Source organism: Carassius gibelio, chromosome B10 (assembly GCF_023724105.1).
Source record: "Carassius gibelio isolate Cgi1373 ecotype wild population from Czech Republic chromosome B10, carGib1.2-hapl.c, whole genome shotgun sequence".
Classification (NCBI taxonomy): Eukaryota; Metazoa; Chordata; class Actinopteri; order Cypriniformes; family Cyprinidae; genus Carassius; species Carassius gibelio.
Window position 1 is genome coordinate 22,586,909 of NC_068405.1, and position 23,240 is coordinate 22,610,148.

The window sequence follows — 23,240 nt, forward strand, 5'->3', positions numbered from 1 at the left end:
CTTGATGCAATATTCGTGCAAAATTTCCAGAGTTGGTATTCCCATTCTATGTAATGTATTGGTACATTGTAACTAATTTGTATATTAATGTGTTCTTGGGGAAGTATGTAATGAAAACAAAAGTGTAATTATTGCAGTGATAACTTGGCAACATTTTCATAAGAATATGTAATTTCATAGGGATATTGATCTAAAATTTCTTCCACTACTGACTTGATGTCCTCTACAGAAGTCATAAAATTGATGCCTTGTTTGTAGCAAAAAGTCATATTCGGATTTGAAACTGATTTTGATTTGGCTCTTTATTTTATCAACGCAATACATTGAAACACTGAGTCCTGTACAGATCCAGATTCCCCTCATCACACAAACTCTTCAAATGAGATGGGAACAAAATCATTCAAGCATTGATGGGCAACATAAAAAAAAAAAAAAAAAAACTAAAACACTGATGCTTCAATAAATATTCTTAAAAAAAAAAAAATGAGACTATGGCCTAAACATATTTACATATTCCTCAAAATGTAAACATAACACTGTATGGTAACAAAATCGTCATTCTTAAAATATCTGAACTTCTCTGGCCTGTTCATCTCAGCTGAATTAGCATGATTAGTTTGTTCACTGAAATTTTCATGGAAATCTATCAGTTTATTGTGAAGTTGGTGCAATAAGGTCTGCATTTGTTTTTTGTTACAGTAAAGGCTCTTACTGGCAATCAAAAAAAAAAAAAAGGAATGTCTCACTGCTTCATGAATTATTAAATTCAGCAGTTTCTGTAGGTCTCAATAGAGATCATCTGTATTGCAGTCATGCAACTTCTACTGTAACTAGGGATGCACAATATACATCTGACTATATATAAATGGGCCAATACAATTTTCAATACAATTAATATGGGACACCCCAATATATATATACTATTTATTCAAAATAACTGTCATGTTTGAGATTGATAAATGATGCCCAGTGTGTTTTAATTGAACTCTCTGGTGCGCTTTACATGTCAGTGAAAAATGACTGAATTTGTATTATTTTAAGGTAGTGTACTATACTTTTGATAATGTTTTTTTTATCTTGTATTTTCAAGGGATCTTATGGTACAAAAATTTATAGACTGGTTTATCAATTTGACTTTTAACCACTTATAAACAGTATAGACCTTAAACGGTCTTAAATCATGAATGTTTTGGAGCACAAAGTATTTTTTTAAGTTTATGAAAAATGCACAAATACTTTTTCTTTTTTTTACATTTTATATGAAATGTATTTTAGAAAACCTTTTAATCTAAAAAAAAAAATACATTAAAAAAGATCAAAAGTTGGTTTCCAGATTTGATGTTGATATCACAAAAAATTAGCTTCCAATAGAATTTTAATTGGGCACAGTACCAAACTTTTTTTTTTACACTAGATGAAATGTATTATTATTATTATTATTATTATTATTATTAGTTAGCAAACAGTGCAAATGTGACTATTTTATTCAGGACAATTTAACCAGTCAGTTTTTTTCCTGTGATCACGTAGCAAGTAGCAAAACCTTTAAGTTTTGTACCATCCAGATTTGGGTTAAAAAATAAATATATTATTCTGTGAAAAATTACCCAAAAGCACCAGAGAGTTAAAAAAACAACAACAACATAGCCTCGTTAGCTATAGACTAGTAAAAATAAAATAAAAATGGTAATTACAACTTTTTATCCCACCGGTAAGACTTTTTTTTTTTTTTCCTGAGAAGTCAGAATTGCGAGATATAAACAGAATTTTGAGCTATAAACTCAGTTCAAAACAATTCAGAAAAGTAAAGTATGTATATATGTATATGTATGTGTATGTGTGTGTATGTATGTATGTGTGTGTATATGTATGTATGTGTATATATATGTATGTGTATGTATAATATATATATATATATATATATGTACGTATGTATGTCTATGTACCTATGTATATGTATGTGTGTGTGTGTGTATGTATGTATGTATGTATGTGTATGTATATATATTAGTGGTGGGCCGTTATCGGCGTTAACGACTCTTATTGGGCGATTTAAAAAAAATATCTATTTATATAATAATCTATTATCAAAGTTGGGTTGGGAGCTGGGTCCATATTAAGCAAGCTATGATGACTTTTCACCTTGATATGTTATATAACCGACTGGCTGAGGACAGCCTAAAAAGATGCTCAAGACAGTTGACGGGCCACTGCTGCGCATCGTCACGAAAGCTTATCTTTTGTTTGTATATGTACGTATGTATGTATGTGTGTGTATGTATGTGTGTGTATGTATGTATATGTGTGTATATGTATGTATGTATTGGGGTGGTTTTGGCGCAGTGGATAAGACGCATGCCACTGGTGTGAGAGACTCGGGTTCGAATCCACTGTGAGACACCAATGTGTCCTTGAGCGTGGGACCTCTGACATATATAGCAATTGTAATTCGCTTTGGGTTAGAGGTTAGGGTTAGCGTCAGCTAAATGAATAAATGTAAATTTGTGTGTGTGTACACATATGTACGTATGCACACGTGTCTGTATGTATGTATACATATATATATGTAAGATGACAAAATAAAAGTACTTAATTTTTTGGGATAAAAAAAAAAATATCTCACAATTCTGCTTTATATACATCTTATGTTGGAAACAAGTTTCCTTGATTAGTAGTCAAAATGTATATTTCTGTGCATCCCTAATTGTTACTATTTCTAGACTGTATCAGCTCGTTTCCATTAGGACGGTATAAATCATATTACCTGGCAAACTGTTATGCAAATATATATACATCTGAAAAGCATAAATGAGTCAATGACATATTTACAGGACAGACACACACACACACACACACACACACACACACACGGTCCAGTCAGATGATGCAGAGCTGGTTTGTTCATGCATTAGCTCACTGTGTGCCCTCTCTATCATCATTCAGTTTAGTAAGAACTCAAATCATCTATACAGTTCAAATGTGCTTTTGTCTGATGAAAGAAAGCGTCACATCACGACCAGGTTACACTTGTGGATACACTGATGAGATGAGGGCTGATGGGATTGTGGCTACAGGGCTCGTGGGCGTTTAGGGTTGATCTGCTTACTGGCCTGTTCCTCTTCCTGAAGAGCCGAGCGGAAAGACTTCACTTTATCTGAAACCAAACACAATTCACTGAGTGTCAATGCATTTGATTTGACGTGAAGGAAAACAACTTCATAAGAGACAAAACATAAGTCAAACGCTGAAGTGTGCAGATTATATATTAGCCCCAAATCAGAAGTCTTAAAATAAAAACAAAATAAAGTCCATTCATATTTTTCTATTAAACAAAAACATTTTATGTAAATAGATACTTGACTCAATTGATTCTAAATAATTTGTAGAATTTAACAAATTATAAATATTTTGATCAAAGAATTTGAATGACCATAATTTGTATTATTTATAAATAATATAACCAATGGCAATGCTACAATTCATTATATATACACAATTAAAATGAATAAAAAATAGATCTATTATTACTAGACTCTATATTAAACTATTGTATTCCACTATTAAATTCTTATGAAAAATATCAATAAAAAAAAGAGCACATAAATGTAATTGTAATCAATTACATTTTATACAAATAATAAGTAATTTTATAAACAATTTATTATATTACTAATTTAAACATTTCATATTCTATAAATTTGGGAATATAAACATTCCATTTATTACATATTACAATTTGTGAAAATTAATTAACTCATTTATACAAAGTTATTTTAAAACCACTAGTTTTGTATGATGACATTACTTACTATTTTAAAATCAAATAGACAATTTTAAATTTAGTATAAATAATGTACAAATATATTATACAATAATGTATTATGGCAAATTATTTTAGAATTTTAGAAATAAAAAAGAATCTTAATATTTATATAATGTTAATTTACATATTAAAATTATAATAAATTTGTATTATATAATTTTTAGTATATTTTTTATGTAATATAAAAAATCTATGCATATAAATTATATAAAACGGTCATTTTTGTATTATGACATTATTAGATTTTTATATAAAATTGACAATTTAAAATGTTAAATCTTTGTAAAAAATAATGTAGTATTATAATAAACAACATCACTTCATAAAAAAAATAATTTACACTACAGTATTTATTTATTTTGAGAAAAATAATTTATAAAAAAAAAATTATCTAAAAAGAAACTTAATTTCCATTTATTTTGGTCTTCTCTAATTAATGTGCATCACATTAGGAAGTGTGAAATCTTCTTGGTTAGTTTCTTCTAGCACACTGACCTCTCAGCTCTGTTAACACATCGATCTTCTGATCCAGGATTTGTTCAAGCTGAGTGGCAAAACACTCCACATCATAATCAACTTCCTCCGTCATCTCCAGAAGAACCTTCTCGTCCTCCAGCCAGCGTATGGACTCCTACAGCACCAGACACAACATCAACACCCAGCTCATACCCAACTCATTCAAAACAGCTTTAGAACTGAGGACAATCAAGATCTACAGAGCAGTCCAAGGTCTAGCCTCTGTGTGTGCGCTGAGGAACGTTTCCTTATTTTAATGTTACAAAGCAAATAATGATTGATAAAATGGCTTATAAATTATTTTTTTTAATTTAAGTAATTGTTAACACATAGATATGCATACAAACATTATATACTGTTTACTGTTATACAACTCTATAAATGCATATAGGTAGAATATAATTGATTATACATACTTTGAGATTATTACAAATATGGTTTACATAAAGAACTTGAAAAGAAATGAATGAACGTGTACCTAAGTAATACTTTAGAATCTATATTATTTTTATATCAAATAAAAAATATAACTATTTTTAATTACATTTTTTAAAGGATTTTTTTAAGCACAAAAATACTACCGCTTTTTTTTTTTAAGAAAAGAAAGGACATTCAATTGATTGAAAGTGACAGTAAAAACATTTACGTTAATATAATTCTATTTCAAATGCTGCTCTTTTGAAAATTTCTATTCAATGCATTCTGAAAAATTTTCTGAAATCTTTAGCAGTAAATCAGGATATTAAAATAATTTCTGAAGCATCATGTGACACTGAAAACTGGAGGAATGATGCTGTGAAAATTTACATAAGATTTTAAACTACTGTCAAAGAGAAAACCATTATTTAAATTGAAATAATATTTACAAATATGACTATTAACTGTTTTTCTGATCAAATAAATGGAGCTTTGATGAGTAGAAGAGACTTCTTCCACAAGCATTGACTTGACAACTTCATTGTATATTCAGAAATGTGTCCCTGGAGCACAAAACCAGGCTTAAGTCTCTGGGTATATTTGTAATAACAGCCAAGAATACACTGAATGGGTCAAAATTATAGATTTTTCTTTTATGCCAAAAATCATTAGGATACTAAATAAAGATCATGTTCCATCAATATATTTTGTACATTTCCAACTGTAAATATATAAAAACTTAATTTTTTATTAGTAATATGCATTGCTAAGAATTCATTTGGACAACTTTAATAGATGATTTTGTTAATATTTAGATTTTTTTGCACCCTCAGATATAATAGTTCTGTTATATATGTTTCTCTGAAAACAAGACTCTTCGTGGTTTTACTTCTAAAGCAAGTCGAGCTAATTTGAAGGGCTGAGAGTTTCTCCTCTGTGGTTAACAGCACACACCTGAAACACGGCGCGGTGGTCCTCCAGAACCTGCTCCTCCATCTCCACCAGCTGAGACACCACCTCATGGAAGGTAAAGAGCTGCGGGGACACTTCCTCTTCCTGTGCACAACATCAACACAGTGTCAGGTTTTCGTAGCGGCCCGAACAAGCTGAGCTGGGAGGATAAATGGCTTACGTTTTGTTCACAGAGCAGCTTGAGATCGTCTCTCTGAGGAGAGCTGCCCACTCCCCACTGCGCCTCCAGGACGTCCAGCTGACTGAGCGAGTGTCCCTCCATCACCACACTGGGGTCGACGCTCAGCTCCTTCACCCTGCACTCACAGACACACGACACAGTTCACCACAGTCCACATGCAACAGCATTTATGATCCAATAAACCAACAGAAATGTGTAATGTTAGATAAACATGTTCATGCAGCAAGCAAACACAAACCAACACGCAAAACAGAAACATGCCTCAAATGTACACACAAAATATACATGATAGATATACGAAAGTCATATGTAAATATTTCTTATTTTTTTAATTTTAGCATATTACAAACTCTTTATATACTATATTAATAAAAATATATATCATACATAACATACAGTTTAAACTACATTAATACTTTTCAAAAAATGTATCAATATCTGATTAAAAGTGTTAAAATTATTAATGTAGTTTAACATAAAATAGAATTTAAGCATACTGTATTTACACTTATTCTACTCTAGTCTTACAATAGTCTATATAAGATGCAATATTTGATTACAATTTTTATTAGTTTAAAGAAGTTTTAAAAATATATAAATAAATTGTAGAATGTATGCACGCATGTAAACACACACAAACACATTTTATACATGCATGCAATTATCAAAACTCATGTATTTATCTTTTTGTAATTCTTGTTAAAAAATTATGCATATAAACTGTCAATTATAAAATATAAAGTGCATAAATATGATTATAAATAGTTGTATAAGGGATCTTAATAAGTAAATAGTGTACATTTATAAACATGTCCATAAACCTAGAATGCATGATAATTCACCACAGATGACAGAAATGGTTAATGTTCCATAAACATGTTCATGCAGCATGCAGCTTCTCTATGAGGCACAAGCAAACACAATCCAACATGGCAACACAAAACAGAAACATGCCTGAAATGAGACAAATGGACTCAAAAAAACAAGAGAACGTAAAGAGGCACATGAGGCGTAACGGAAGAAACACAGGACTCGTGGAGGCTCTGTCTGAAGTGAGACAGGCTTGAAACTGGAAAAGGATGAGACCTGCTGGGTGAGGAAGCAAAGTCATCGTACTCATAGGTGGGAGAGAGTTCGGAGCGCCCGCCGCCCCCCTGAGAGAAGGGGATGTCAGAGGGACTGATCCCAAACTCCTTCACTCTGAAGACACAGAAGACATCCTAACCCTAACATTCAGCCATTACAGGAAGATTCCTAATCTTTGGAAAACACACTCAAGCAGTGACAGCCACGGGTTAATCATTCTATACTTCACACAAAAAACATTTAAATGATACATATAAATGTCATATTTAAATTATTATCAATATCATTTTTTTTTATAAATTAATGTGTATGTGTATAATAAATAATGTGTGTGTGTGTGTGTGTATATATATATATATATATATATATATATATATAATGTGATACACATATCACATTCTATTTTTTTAAATGCACATAACTATAAAGATATAAAAAGTCTATATAAATATATAAAGGTACAATATATTTGGTTATAAAAAACATTTAAATTGTTACAATTTAAATACTATGAAAATAAATATATTCATATTCATACAAAAATATAAAATAAAAAATTATATTTATTTATAGAAGGTATGGTTATAACTACAGTGGTGGCCAAAATTGTTAGAACACATATTTAAAGAGGTTTCAGTTGTTTTTCCTGAATTGGCCATTACAATAACCATAAATCAAACTATTGGCAGAACTGCCTGCGACTGAAGTTTCATGAACATTATGGATTAAATCATGTTCTGGAGGCAAAAAAGGCCAATATTTTCAGATCTGTCAAGTGTTCTAACAATTTTGGCCACAATTATGTATAGATATATTTTAATAAATAATATATAAATAATAAATGTTTTTATTTTAGTGCTGTTTAATTGCATCCAAAAGAAATGCTTTGCTTGCATAATATATCCATGTATGTGATGTGTGTGTGTGTGTGTGTGTATATATATATATATATATATATACACATACACATATACACACACACACACACACATAAATATTTTCTAAATAAATGCTGTATTTACATGTCTATATTTATATTCATATAATCTATATTATAAATAAATATAAAAATAACAAAATATTTTTCTGAAATATGTACATGCATGTATGTGTATTTATATATACATAATAAATATTAGGGGTGCTCCGATCACGATCGGCCGATCGTTATGCGCATCTCGTCAGTAAAGCCGGTTTTCTAATCAGCGGTTAATTCCATCAGGTGCGTGATTTCACATAGAGCAGCTGTTACTACACAGAGCCGTTGTTAACTGAGAAGATGGGCCGATAAACGCTGAAAATTAACGTGATTTGCGCATCTTCTCTATTAACAACGGCTCTGTGTAGTAACAGCTGCTCTATGTGAAATCACGCACCTGATGGAATTAACCGCTGATTAGAAAACCGGCTTTACTGACGAGATGCGCATAACGATCGGCCGATCGTGATCGGAGCACCCCTAATAAATATACACAGCACATTTACATATATTCAGTAAAAGAAAAAAACTTATTTTGCATACAATTAATCGTTTGACAGCACTAATTTATTTATTGCTATATTTTACTTGCATGCAATTATTTACACTCATTAATTGTTTTTAAATTCTTGTGTAAAATGTGCATAATTTTAAATATAGTGTATTAATACAAAGTTAGATAAAGGATTCTACATAGTTTCAGAATTGTATTAATGTTTTAAATAACACATTTAAAAATCTGTATAAATATGTGGCTAAATACAGTGTGCATAGTAATAAAACTATTTATTTATTTAATATATAAAAAATATTCTGTAAATATATTTTATTTTTACATATAATTCTTAAAACCAATAAAAAAAATTATATTTTTATATTCTTGTAAAAAAAAAAAGTGTATATGATTAATATATATATGATTTTTTTTCCATTAATTACAGCCCCCAGATCTGACTGTCTGGTTACTAAAAGATGAGATTCAGCAAATATGTGGATGCAGTGTATACAGCAGCTGGAGTGTGTGCTGGGCTCACATCTGTACCTGTTAGCGTATCTCAGAGTGTTTAATGTGTTTTCACATGATGCCATTCCAGGAGAGATTGTAGCGATCTATTCACAAAAGATAAAATCACTCACAAATACACAAATATCACTGCGTTGAAACTGAATATATGAATATCACCCCGGTGTTCTTACCATACATGTTCTAGAGTTTTCTCCGATGAAGGAATCTCTCAAGACCTGCGTGAGTTTACTGGCTCGAAACGGGGTGTGTGGTTTGTTTCGACCCAAAGCCCTGATGCACTCCTGTCACACAGACATGAATGGACCCAGATCCTAACATGATCATACAGTTTCTCCATTCATCTAAACAAGAGGAAATCACATGCTTCTGGAGCCGTGTGTGACGGACGATGTGGAGCACAAACCTTCAGCGCCAGCAGACTTTTGTTGATCTCTGCGCCCTCGAGACGCGTCTGTCGGTCTGCGCTCGACGTGTCCGCCCCTCGCTCGTTCCCCGCCAGGTCGATGAGAGAGAATTTTCCGTGCATTTTGCCCCTCCTGCGGATGATAATCTGAAACACGGCGTGACTGCGGGACGAGTGAGCGTTAGCCGAGGTCTGTCCAGACGTCCTGAGGAGAAGCACACACAAAAACCATACTGTGACTGTTGGAAACGGATTAAGAACTATTTTAGAATAATTACACTCATAAAAAACTAGATTTTTACAAATTATTCATATAAATAAAAAAAAGAATCGAAATTCTTTATATAAATGTGTGTGTGTTTCTCTCTCTCTCTTTATATATAAAGGGTGGATTAGCTTTTGGAGCACAAAAGCAGTCTTAACCCCGTAACTGTCACTCATATTTTTGAACATTGACTTTGTAGTGCACGATCCAAACTTAAATTTTTATTATTCATGAATGAAAACATTTTGTAACATGATATTGATGTACCGTTTACATGGTAATGCAATGTCTGATTTTAAAATGGGTTTTAAAGGATGAATTTTGAGATTTTAAGTTTTCAGTTGATATATAATTTCTGATGATTTCTAAAATGTGATAGAGAAAAAGGCAACAAAGTCGTCTTGTTTTTTTAACAAAGGTCAAAATTCCTGTTATAATGTAGATTTTTGAGGGTGCACTCTTGTCATAAATTAATCTATTACTTTTCCTACATAATTTTTAACAAAAAACATTGATAAAATATATATTTGGGAGTCTTAGACCTCCTTTCCAACGATATATACATTATCGATATAGATTACCGTTCAAAAACCTTTGACTGTTCATGTGTGTGTGTGTGTGTGTGTGTTTGAATTGTATTTCTTCTGACCAGTCCTACCTGCAGCTGTTGCCCATCTCGATGAGTTTGAGCACGTCCTCGGTGCATTTGACCTCTCGCTCCTGCAGCCCGACCACCTGAACCTGCTGCTTCCCGTCTTCAAGCACACGCAGCTTCGCCTTCCTGTTCAGAAGATCAAACACCTGCAACGGACCACTCAGATCTGACTTAATGCACTTTGAGAACAAATTAATAATTCATGTGAACTAGGAAACTTGCCTCCCGCTGTTCATATTAAAAACCTTCTCCTGAAGATCTAACTGACCTCAGTTGAAGTACTACAATTACTGAAAACAAATTCAATAAAAACTGAAGCTAAATAGAAATATTAAAATGACAAAAGCAACATAAAATTTGCTCAAATTAAAATGAAGACTAGTATTATCCTAAAATAACACTGCTTTGTTTTATAATAATAACAACAATACTTTTTTCAAATTTCAAAACAAATTAAAACAATTAACTGCTGAACTTGTTAGAACTTGCTTTACCTTGTAGATTTCGAAGAAAAAGATAACTAACAACTAAAATAAAGATAAAATTATAAAAAAATCCATTTAAGTACAAGAATAAAAATAATAAATAAAAGCTGAAATAAAATAGAAATATAAACTATATAACTAATAGTTTTAATACAAATATAAAATATTTAACTAATAAAAATGTCAAATCACAAAACACTAAAAATAAATAAAAGTGTATTCAAATATCATTAAATGCTATAATATTACATAAATAATACTACAACAGCACCTCTATTTTTTTATATAATGAATAATTAATTATATTTCTCATTTTTCTATATATAACTCATTTATTATGTTAATTATTAACGTGAACCACAGAACTTGCCTTCCCGCTGTAGATTTCAAAGAACGTGGCGTACACCTGAAGATCCAACTTCTTGTAGTTTGGTTTTTTTAACATGAGAAAAACATCCCGTGCTGAAAGAAGAGCACAGTCATGTTTAGGAAAATGATCAGTCAGAATGTGAACAGAAAAAACAGCAGGTCAGACACACACCAGCGAGAGCGTAGATCCCTTTGGAGCAATCCTGGTTCTTCCCCGAAAAATCTCCTCCCATGGTCTGGAATGGAGGGAAACTGATTATGAGAAATAAATGATCCTCTGGAAAGATCTGTTCCAGTAATGTGATGTCATCAGCTTACATGAGTCTTCCCGCTGCCCGTCTGACCGTAAGCGAAACAAGTGGCCATTCCTCTCTCAAATATAGTCTCCACCAGCGGCCGAGCGGTGAACCTCAAACACATCACACCCAGAGACATCACTTTATATGAAGTCTAGAAATCTTATTATTCATAAGTGCATTTTATTTTAATGAAAAAAAAGGAGTTTTCGCATAATTAAAAAAATAATAATTCCGCAGAATGACATTACATTCTCTTGGCTCTAAAATAAATGATCTTGACTGCTGATGTTATCTACACCACATAGGCAGAGAAAACAATATTAACAGATTAAAACACAAATATGATTTTCTTTTGTGTAAATTAGTTTAGTGCATATTTTCTATATATTTGTTTTTATATTTTTTTATTTTTGTTACTTTTTACACTGCAAAATCGAACAAATTATATTTAAACATTATATATATATATATATATATATATATATATATATATATATATATTTATTTTTTTTTTTTGTAAATTTGTTACTTTGCATAGCTTGAGTCTGAACAAATGACATTTATATATTTTTTATTTCTATAAAAATAGATATTTACATACACGTGACATTTTATATGTAAATATATTAATAAACTTTTCTAGAAAAAAATTTTAGACATTTTTCCATTTGACACTTTTTTTTTATAATTATGTATTTATTTGTTACAGCTTTAGATTGAAGTTTTTTTTTTTTTTTCACTATTTCTCAGTCAAATAACTGACCTGTACACCATTTCGTTTGTCGAGGTGTCGTCGAAAGCGTAATCGAAGCGGAACGTCTGGTTCTCCAGGTATCTGGTTAAATCCACTTTCTGCTTGGGCTCGTGGACCATGACCACGTCTTTACTGGGGATGGTGATGACGTCCAGATCCTTCGTGGTCAGCTCTGAGTCGACACACAAGATACACTGCTTCACAAACAACACCAACACACTGACAACACAGAATCACAAGATTTCATCCTTACCTTTCTTGTTCAGTGGCCGCGTCCGAACACACACGCATATCCTGTGGTCCTCGATCTGAGAACAAATACACATTATTAAGACATATCTACTATAATAACATGCAGCACAGCTAATGCGTCACATGGAAGTGAAATAACTGTGGGAGCACATGATGGTGCTGATGCAGTTCTTCACCAGATCTTGAGTGGTCAGTGGTCTGTAGTCCAAGCTCGCTCTAAAGTCTCGAATCATGCACATGATTTCATAATTAGGGGTGGTGGTATCGACCTCCTGTGTAATAAAAAAAAAAAAAACCTCAGTTAATATTGTAAGCAGCATTTTAAATTAACACCCTACTAAGTTACTTTTCATAAATTATGTTCACTCAATTTTTGGGCAAGTCCAAATTGCGCAGATTTAGTGCTAATACTGAACTTGTGAGTCATTATGTTTTTTTTAACTACAGCCTAATTGCTATTAGAAGTTATAGTACTAGCCAAATTGGCCGGTGAGTGAAAAAATTCAAATCCCCATGTTCACCCAAAAAAAATTTAATTTGATGTTTATCTGCTTACCCTCAGAGCATCCAAGATGTAGGCGACTTTTTTCAGTAGAACACAAACAAAGATTTTTAACTCAAACCGTTGCAGACTGTTAGTCTTATAATGGATGTGAATGGCAATCATGGCTTTGAGAGTAAAAAAAAAAAACATACCGTATTTTTCGGACTATAAGTCGCACCTGAGTATAAGTAGCATCAGTCCAAAAATACGTCATGACGAGGAAAAAAAACATATATAAGTCACACTGGACTATAAGTCGCATTTATTTAGACCCAAGAACCAAGAGAAAAACATTACCGTCTCCAGCCGCAAGAGGGCGCTCTTTGTTCTCAGTGTAGACTACAGGAGAACTGAGCAGCATAGAGCGCCCTCTGGTGGCTTTAGACGGTAATGTTTTCTCTTGGTTCATGTCTCTCACTTCCTGTCAAATTAATTTTGATAAATAAGTTGCACCTGACTATAAGTCGCAGGACCAGCCAAACTATGAAAAAAAGTGTGACTTATAGTCCGGAAAATACGGTACACAAACAAAACCAAATTAAACCCTGGGGCTCATGACGATACATTGATGTGTAAAGACACAAAACGATCGGTCTGTGCAAGACACTAAACAGTATTTATATTGTTTTTTAATTAGTGCATTATCACCACCTATCTCTCAAATGGACCATTGACATTTCTAATTGAGATTGTAGATAAAGTGTCAATGGTCCATCTGAGAGATAGGTGTCAGGAATACACTTATAAGTCTGCAATCCGCCAAAAAGCAAGAAGAAGAGGCATCACGCCAGCTGAAGAAGACGTGAATGCACTCAGGACAGTTCAGACATTGCGGGGAAAATCAGAGGTAAAAAAAACAATATAAATACTGTTCAGTTTCTTGCACAGGCCGATCGTTTTGTGTCTTTACACATCAATGTATCGTCACGAGCCGCAGGGTTTAATTTGGTTTTGTTTTTTTTTTAATCTCAAAGCCGTCATTCCCATCCACTTTCATTATAAGTCTGAAAGATGGGCAACGGTTTGTTTTAAAAATCTTCATTTGTGTTCTACTGACGAAACAAAGTCACCTACATCTTGGATGCTCTGGGGGTAAGCAGATACACATCAAATTTTCAATTTGGTGTGTACCATCCCTTTAAGCAACACTAAATGTTTCACTGTAGTGAGTACACTAGTCTTCCAGTGCTTTCTGTCACCTGTGCTCTTTTCTCTCTCAGCTCCTGCTGCTGTAATCGTCTCTTTTCCCGCTTCTCTTGAAGTTTCTCCACTTCCTTCACACAGTTGGACTTCCTGCGAGCTGCAGACACGCACACAAAACTCTAACACTGGAATACAGACTCAATATTTTACAAACACTTACATTTATCATTAATAATACTGATCAGTTAAACCCGATTCCCTCACCGTAACAGGCATTTTGTGTTACACAATTCAGTGTGAATTAGTAGGTGTTTAACAATGGCAACATGAGGGCTCATCTCTGGAAAACAACTCTAAATGCTGCTTTTGTTCTGATGTGACAGAGGCCGCTGTGTGACGCACTGAGAGCCCTTCAGGCTCTCCTCTTCAGATCTCACACACTCAACATCATTACAACACACACACACATGCTGTGTGTCAATAATTACACTACTGTTCAAAGGTTTGGGGTCAGTACGATTATATATTAAAAGCTAATACTATTTATTCGATCAAAAATGCATGTGAAAACAGTAATATTGTAAAATATATTTAAAATTTAAAATAACTTTTCTAATTTATTATATTGTTAAATGTAATGTGATGCAAAGCTGAATTCATTTCTGAATTCAGAATCATTCAGAAATAATTCTAATATACTGATTTGCTGCTCAACAAACATTTCTGATTATTAGCAATGCTGAAAACACTTATTTCTGTGGAAACTCCGAACTTTCGAATGGTATCGCATGCGCTAGTGAGGTGTGGTACCCGTCTGCTGCTGCTGCAGGGTCTGGTGTTGGATGGGTGGAGGTGGGACGGGTGCTGATGGAGGCACTTCGGTCTGTTGGCTCGGCCGCGCTCGAGTCGTACCTACAGTGACTGAATAATGGACATCACATCACGGACCATAAAAACACAGACAGGTCAAATGCTACAGCTTCAGACAAACATGTGAACAGACAAGATTATGGTCTGTTATGTTAAAATAATAGCAAGTTATCAAAATTCTGAAATAACACAAAAATGGAAAAACAGGAATGTTGTTCAAAATTTGACACAAATGAAAATTTCATGTAGTGCATCCTGGGATGATTTAAACAGTATTGAAGGAGGAAAGTGTGTGTTTGTTCATGCTTTTCCTTTATTATATTATTACTCTATCAACCACTTAAGCCCTTAAGAAAAAACTTAAAGGCATTTTGTATCTTTGTCCATGAAAATGTTTTCATTAATTGAAAAGGCTGAAATAAAATATAAATAGTAGGAGAAAAACTGAACCAAAATTAGAAATCTTGTCTTGGCAACTAACTGAAATAAAATAAACTTAAGTACTAAAATTACTAAAACTAAAGAAAAATAAAGTTAAATAGAAATATACAAAAAAAAAAACAAGTTCAAGTGAAATTTAAATACAAAAGCTAATTCAAAAGATTAATAACTGTTATCATACATAAATAATTTCAAGCGTTCAGATAAAAATATTTTAAAACTCTTAGCAAACTGAAATGACTATAGGACTTATATGGGTCATTCATTTTTTTTGCATGACATCATACCTCGATTATCCTTTGCAGGGGTTTCATTTTTCGGGGGCACTACTGTTCGACGATTCTAGAAATTATGAATCCAAGAAAATAAACAGGTTTCATATTACCAGTTTGCACCATCTTTTAATTTAGCTACAATTTACATCTACATAATAAAAACATTCACAGTGAATTTATGCCAAAATTACCACCTACTAGTTGCTACAAGTATACAGTAATTTACCATGGTTGCATTATTTACCAATTCAATGCATTAAATGAAAAAAAAAAATTCAACTATTATAATTAAGTAGTGCAACTCATTTATATTTTGTATTATTTTTATAGAAAGATAGATACACGCTAGAGATGTAACGATAAACTGTGAGCTGGTTGAAAATCGATTCAAATTGGTTGAGATGCTAAACAAATCACGATTCAATTAGGGGTAGGAGTTTAAATGAATGCATGTCTACTGGGAACTTTCTGTTTTTAGAAAAGTTTAGATGGTAATTTTTCTTTTCATCTAGTCTCTGTATAATGCATATTAAAATTCATAAATTCAGGGCTGCTTTGTTTACAGCGGTAACCAAGGAAACTCTTTAAACGCCACCTGCTGGCAGAGAGTGAATCTGCATCTCGTCTGCTGTGTCATGCAGATATTTTTTATGCATAGTTTCACAAAACTGGAGTCAAACCATTCTGTTTTTGCTTCAAAAAAAAAAATATATATATATACAATCTAATTTAAATTAAAAACTGCTCTTGTTGCATGTATACAGCATCTTTGTTAGGATCATGATGCACAAAATGAAGTGGTTGCTTCTAATTTTAAATGGAAAGAGTACAGACAAGGCCTTATTTTGTTTATATAATGAGATTACTTATTTGATTTGGGCCTTGTTTTAAAATTTCAATTTGATTTTGTTATTTACATTATATTTAAATTTTATCGACTTACAAATGAGGACAACAGAAGCCATCAAAACCAACAAAAGAGCAATAATACACGATATACAGTAAGTGATATATTAGTATATTTCAATTTCACAAAGAAATGTACATTTTGTCCAAGCATAGTAAAATCTAATTTATAATTCGTCTTAAATCTTAATTTGTAAAAATAAAAAAATCGTGAATCGAATCGAACCGTGAGTTGAGTAAATCGTTACATCCCTATTACACACACACACATACGTGCACGCACACATGCAAGGACTTATGGGTAATGTAGGATGCCATAACGCAAGGTATTTTCGTGTTTTCTTATGTTTACGACTAGTAATGACCCAGCCAGTATTGATTTCACCATAAAAGCTGGAAACAGTTTAGTTTATGACTCCTGTCTAGAAATCCATCGTGTAAGTTATAAAAACAATATTGAGTGTGCTACAATTGTCTGTCTGTATGCTGCTGTGCTCATTCCTCCTCTTGGTTACAACAATAAAGGTGTAGCAATACGGACACAGACCTTGTTTTGAGGGATCTTGTTGATTTTGTTGGCACTGGACACGGACGGCGGAGGGGTCTCAGGACTTCGTGGGATTTCCTCTTCAGGTGCAATGTCTGGATTTAGCGCAAATACGCTCTCCAGATCGATCTGTTCATGGAGAATGAGAGCACGAGCATCAGGCTGCCAGTTTTAAAAGCACTTCTACTCACGGCACACGAGCGCACAGGATTTTCCACAGTTGTAAAAGCTGCTAAAAATAATCATCCCACAGGACACAAAAGGAGATCTCGGCTGTTTCTCCTCGACAGCAATGAGATAAAATAGAGACTCCTGTGAAGATCAAAAAGTGCGCTCAGATTTACCTCAGAGATCTCCATATGAACTCATATTCTTCATATTGATTTATCAAACTCTTTCAGGGTCAAAGGTGCAATCCATATTCATTTTATACTTCTATTTCTCATGAGGACTGTTTGGAGAAACATCTGAGATTAAGTTGAAATTTAGCTGTAAAAGAGCAACATGAGCAATAAAACCTTTTTTTATATTTTATATTTCATACATGCATTATTGCACAGCATTTAATAATTAAAGACTGCTGATAAACCTAGAAGCTGTTTAAAACAGAGGTACAGAAACTGCTTTAGAATAAATCTCCCTTGATCCTGAAACATCAGTGTTGTATCTACAAAGACAAACAACCATGAATCAAACATATAAGCTTTTGTCTTTAGTGGATTATGAAGGAGATACTGAATATGATTATGAGACATTCACCTCTTTCCCTTTTGTGTCTCCGTTTTCAATCCACTCCACCGTCACGCTCTCATTGTCTTCATTCAGTGACGTCACCATGGCCTGGTGGATTCTTCCTGAAATAAATAATAAAACAATGGTTTACAATTGCAGCTCTATGAGAGCACTAAAAACACTTAATAATGCCCAAAAATATAAAATGAGCTAAATGGGTCCATAATCCATAATAACACTTCCTCCAGTGAAAAACGTTAATCTCCTGATGTCCTCTCACATCAAAATCCACCCACATGTGTGACCCTGGAGCACAAAACCAGTCTTAAGTCGCTGGGGTGTATTTTTAGCAATAGCCAAAAAAAACATTGTATGGGTCAAAATGATCGATTTTTCTTTTATGCCAAAAATCATTAGGATATTAAGTAAAGATCATGTTCCATGTAGATATTTAGTAAATTTCCTAATGTAAATATAACAAAACTTATTTTTTGATTAGTAATATGCTTTGCTAAGAATTCATTTGGACAACTTCAAAGGTGATTTTCTCAGTATTTAGATTTTTCTTTATGCACCCTCAGAATCAGATTTTCAAATAGTTGTATCTCGGCCAAATTTTGTCCAATTCTAACAAACCATGAATCACTGAAGAGCTTATTTATTCTGCTTTCATGTAATGTATAAATCTCAATCTTGAAAAATGTATACTTAAGACTGTTTTTGTGGTCCAGGGTCATATATTTGTTGAGAACTGTTTCGGCTTGCAAACAGTGTTCAATCTGTGCATATTTCTCTCCTGATTCAGATGAGATGACTTTTTCACTGAAGGTTTTAGTTAAAAACATCTTGATGGATTTATTTCTTACAAACTTGCAGATTTTTTTTTTTCACAATGTGTTACTTGATGGACTAAAGTGGATTGTGATGTTTTTATCAGCTGCTTGCACTCATTTTTACGGCACCCATTTGCAGCAGAGGATCGATTGTTGAACAGATAAAGAAACAAACTCATTTACATTTCAGATGACCTGAGGGTGTGTAAATTGTTTTTTAGCAAATTTTCATTTTATGTTGAACTATTCCTTTAAATGCGGGATAAGGTCTCAAACTTGCAGTCTTCCACTTACAGACCTCCTGTCTGCATATTACACCCGCATTGCATTAAAACTTGTCTTTCATGTATATTATGTGTATTATTTTTGGTTTATTTATATTAGCTTACTAACTGTCCTGCTACAGTTTCAAATTACTTCTTTGTATTGTCTCTAATATACACGGAAGAAATGAAATTCAGCTTAACTTTAGACTTGCACATTCCTTGAATATGACAACAAACTAAACTAGAATAAGTTAAATTAATACAGCAGTACAAACGAGTTTTGCAGGCGATGTCTCTGGGCGTCTTCCTCAGGGATGATGCTATTGCTAACAGACTGCCAATTTATTAATGTACTATGGCGAAGGTTTGGTTTATAAATATTAAATTACGTTCCGTGACGTGTCCCCAGTACGGTTCACTGATTGGCTGAAATCCTCACATCACCAATTAACGTTCTGGTTACATATTGGCTCACATTTTAGCAACGTCAAGACGACCTCATTAATATTTAATGAGTCAAACCTCTGCCATAGTAGCATTCGTAAATTCGCTAACGGTTAGCAGGAGCATGCATCCCAAAAACAGGCAATACAACGGTGTGCCAAGGACGGAAGGGTATTGTATGTTTATGCGCAGGCCTATATCGAGCCTCTCCCGTCGTTTGCACCAGATGTCTTGCGTTAAACGGGTTTACCGGGTTAAACAAAGATGATGCAGCAACAAACTGCATCTCATGCAGCCTGATAAACGAGCTGCTGCTGGGTGTGACTCACCATCACTGCGCTTGATCTCCACGTAAATGCCGATCTGGATCTTCCCGAAGAGACCTGCCATGCCTCGTGTGTGCCAGGATCTGTGTGGAGGATTTTGAGCGGCTTTCACGGGAGAAGTTGATCAGCGGCGGCGGCGCAGCAGAACCCGGGAGGAGGTCAGGAGGGAGAGAAGGATGAGCGCGCATGCGCAGAGCGCTCATACACCCCTCACAGAAAGTCACATCAGCCTCTTTTGTCTAGTTGCATTGGACGCAATATGTCCAACAGTTTTTTTTTTTTTTTTCAGTTTTTTTATGTTGATTATTTTTCTTGAGCAAGATTGCTTTTAATTAACTTTTTTTTTTAATTAAATTTTTTCTAAAACAAGATGTCAAAAATGTGTGTTTGTGTGTGTGTTGTGGGTTTGAGTCCTAGGGAACACATGTTAGGTAAAAAATTTTTAGACTGAATGCACTGTAAGTCGCTTAAGCGTCTGCTAAATGCATACATTTTAATTTACTATATATATATATATATATGTGTGTGTGTGTGTGTGTGTGTGTGTGTGTGTTCCTAATAAACTATATTTATATCATGTATTCAATCTATTTTCGTGGCTTACAGGCTGACTAGTTTCCATTTAAACTGTAAATCAAATAATTGTAAAATATTTAATTCCTGAGGATGTAACTTAAATGATGATTTTTTTCAGAAATACACATGATGGCAGCAAAGGGCTGGTTTGCGTGAAATACTCCGAAAGAAACATCAATGGGATATAAAACTGTTTAATTATGAGTAAACCTCATTGTTCAGTGATTTATTATTTTACATAACTTTTAATACTTAAGTATACTACTTTTGTGTGAGCAATAATTAAAAAATAAACGTTAAGACATTCAGTAACTAAAAATATGGACTAGTATTCAGATGTTTACGGTCAGAAAGATTTGTTAAAGCAGAAATTACAAATTTTATGCCGAAAGGATGCATTGGATTGATCAGAAGTGAGAGAAAATACTTTTATAATGCTACAAAAAAATCTATATTTCAGATAAATGCTGTTATTTAATGTTATCCTAAAATACGTAATACTAAAAAAAGAATGGTTTTGTGTGTGTGTGTGTGTGTGTGTGTTTTTTTTTTTTTTTTTTTTTTTTTTTTTTTTTGCTTTTTGATAAAAAATGTTTCTTGAGCAGCAAATCAGCATATCAGAATGATTTCTGAAAGATCATGTGACACTGAAGCCTGGAGGAATAATGCTGGAAATTCAGCTTTGCATTACAGGAATAAATTAATATTTTACAATAGAAAAGGGATATTTTAAATACCAATAATATTTCACAATATAAGAGACTTACTCTTAAAAAAACTTACTGTAAAAAACTTTGAATGATTGTGTACAGTGGACTACAGTAAAATGAAATAAAAAATAATTTATATGTCACACTTTAACTTTACTGAGGCAGAAATCTAGCAAGCACCTGAGAAACTCACATTAAGTAATGGATTCTGTTTGAGTCATTATGTGTAACCGCATGCGATGTTTGAAGAGAACACTAGACACGGGTCTTCTGAATGAGAAAATGTGCTGAACGTGTGTGCTGGAAACATCTGTCAGATGCAGACACTTCCTCACCTCCTTTGCCTTGAACTGTGCTGTCATTCTTCTGTATGATGACAATCCATTGGTGGAGATGAATGAAGCAAGCCGCTCTCGATGTCAGCTGAACGCACCTCTTCAGTCCTGGGTGGGTTCGTCATCACTCTCTCTTCATCTGTTTCCCCAGTAACAGTCCACCGGCCCTGCCACAATCTCAGGGAACTGACTTTATACAGGGGCATATTGTTATTGCAATGAAATGCATGCAATTTTAAGACCTTCTTATCTGTAACACACATGCAATCTTATTTATCTTTAGATTTGACAAATGTTTTCAATAAGGCAACAGTTTAAAAGCAAACTGGCATTCATTTTATTGGTCACTAAAGTTAGTGGTTCATAAAGAACCAAAGAAATGAAGGCAGATTTCTGCTCAAAGTCATGACAGATTTCCCTGGTTTAATTAGTCACGCAACCTCAGACTCCAGTGTTTAGATCGCAGTGGAAATGAGGGGAAAGAGAGAGAATGTACTCAATAGAGAGGTTTGATGAATAATGGGAGACGGCAGACGCATGGCCCTCTGTGCACTGGAGCTGCAAAACACCCCAGAGATTCACCACAACTGTGCCCTGCTCTCTTTGCAGTGGCATCATAACTAATATGTTTTGGACCTCTCATACATAATCATACTGACTGTCTTTTTGAGGTCGGACCTGATTAAAAATCCAACATGGAATGGAACAACAAAACTGTTCACTGTCATATATCTGAAACTAGAACGAGTTCAGAAAACTCACTGACTAAAGAATGACATATATATTTACAAAAGGGATACAAATGTCTTTTAACTTTGTTTTTTTACCATTTACTTTTTGGAGATTATGGGGGAAAAAATATTTTGACTCCCATAACTAGTAAAGTATTATATTATATTATAAATTTTTCATACATTAGCATTGAATGTTTTCCTTTTTTGAGCCTCTTGGAGATTAAAGGAATAAATTAATTTGGACTCATCCCTTAAACAGTAATAAAAAACAAAATTAATATATAATATAATATAATCATATAATTTCATATAAAATTGTACAGTTGCTCTGTAAGTTCATTTTTGGCCTATTGGATATTTAAATCAATATCATTGTGACTCATCCCTTAAGTTAGTAAAAAAAAAAAAAAAAAAAAAACATTACATACAAAATATAATAAAATACTAATAAAATTATATAATAATAATGTTATATAACACATTAATCTCTTTCATAAACAATACTTACAGCAAATAGTGGGCGGGGCTAAACAGGCAGCGATGTAACATCAGGCATTGATCTGCGGAGGCGGTGCTTATCTACACTATGACATCATAGAGTAGAACATTCCACTAGCTGTTGTTTTGGCAGACTGACTTCAATATAAGCTGTTTTTAGATTAACAAGAAAATTTGGAGTTCTGAAACTTACAAGACGTTTTTATAGTACAGTGACCTCTTATATGTCAAAAGATCAAGGGAATTTTGGTTTCTCGGTTCATGACCCTTTAAAATAGCATTTATTTTATTGTTTATCACCTAACATAAGTGTGAAATTATCATTTTATTTTACACAAAATGAAGAATTAATTTTGTGGCAATCAAACACTCAACTGTTGAACCCATGACCTTCCTTCAGTGGTTGTAGCTAGTTTATTGAGAACCTGACTTATAAACTAACCACATGGCACTCTGCTGTGATCATGTGATATAGGCTTGTTAAACTCCCTCTTACAAAATATAATATTTCCTTAATGTTGCTGTGTCCGTTTTCGCTTTGCTCTGCGATGACAAAGAAATCCCTTATCTAAGCCCT

General features: G+C 33.3%; 1 protein-coding gene across 4 annotated transcripts; it reads right to left on the bottom strand.

The window, feature by feature from the left end:
- Positions 1-284: 284 nt before the first annotated feature.
- LOC127965913 (kinesin-like protein KIF2A) lies at positions 285-20,010 on the bottom strand. Of its 4 annotated transcripts, none has more exons than XM_052566630.1 (21): positions 19,814-20,010; positions 17,969-18,063; positions 17,210-17,338; positions 15,769-15,823; positions 14,981-15,091; positions 14,227-14,327; positions 12,660-12,755; positions 12,485-12,539; positions 12,241-12,403; positions 11,497-11,587; positions 11,351-11,414; positions 11,180-11,271; positions 10,328-10,470; positions 9,405-9,609; positions 9,172-9,282; positions 9,017-9,084; positions 7,026-7,109; positions 5,889-6,024; positions 5,711-5,812; positions 4,319-4,454; positions 285-3,154 (listed from the first exon to the last, which is right to left on the bottom strand). In XM_052566630.1, the coding sequence occupies exons 1-21, from the start codon at positions 19,872-19,874 to the stop codon at positions 3,069-3,071; spliced, it is 2,184 nt and encodes a 727-aa protein (XP_052422590.1). In that variant the 5' UTR covers positions 19,875-20,010; the 3' UTR covers positions 285-3,068. The 4 variants fall into 4 exon arrangements, with proteins under 4 accessions (XP_052422590.1, XP_052422589.1, XP_052422591.1 ...); XM_052566629.1 differs by having other exon boundaries at positions 6,996-7,109; XM_052566631.1 differs by lacking the exon at positions 19,814-20,010 and adding an exon at positions 19,312-19,354 and having other exon boundaries at positions 6,996-7,109.
- Positions 20,011-23,240: the final 3,230 nt, after the last annotated feature.

Coding starts and splice junctions, on each gene's coding strand:
- LOC127965913 (XM_052566629.1), bottom strand. CDS start 19,874: ATGGCAGGTCTCTTCGGGAAGATCCAGATCGGCATTTACGTGGAGATC. Junction 9,610..10,327: donor GAGATGGGCAACAGCTGCAG/GTAGGACTGGTC, acceptor GCTTCTCCTCAG/GACGTCTGGACAGACCTCGG. Junction 9,085..9,171: donor AAAACTCTAGAACATGTATG/GTAAGAACACCG, acceptor TTTTGTGAATAG/ATCGCTACAATCTCTCCTGG.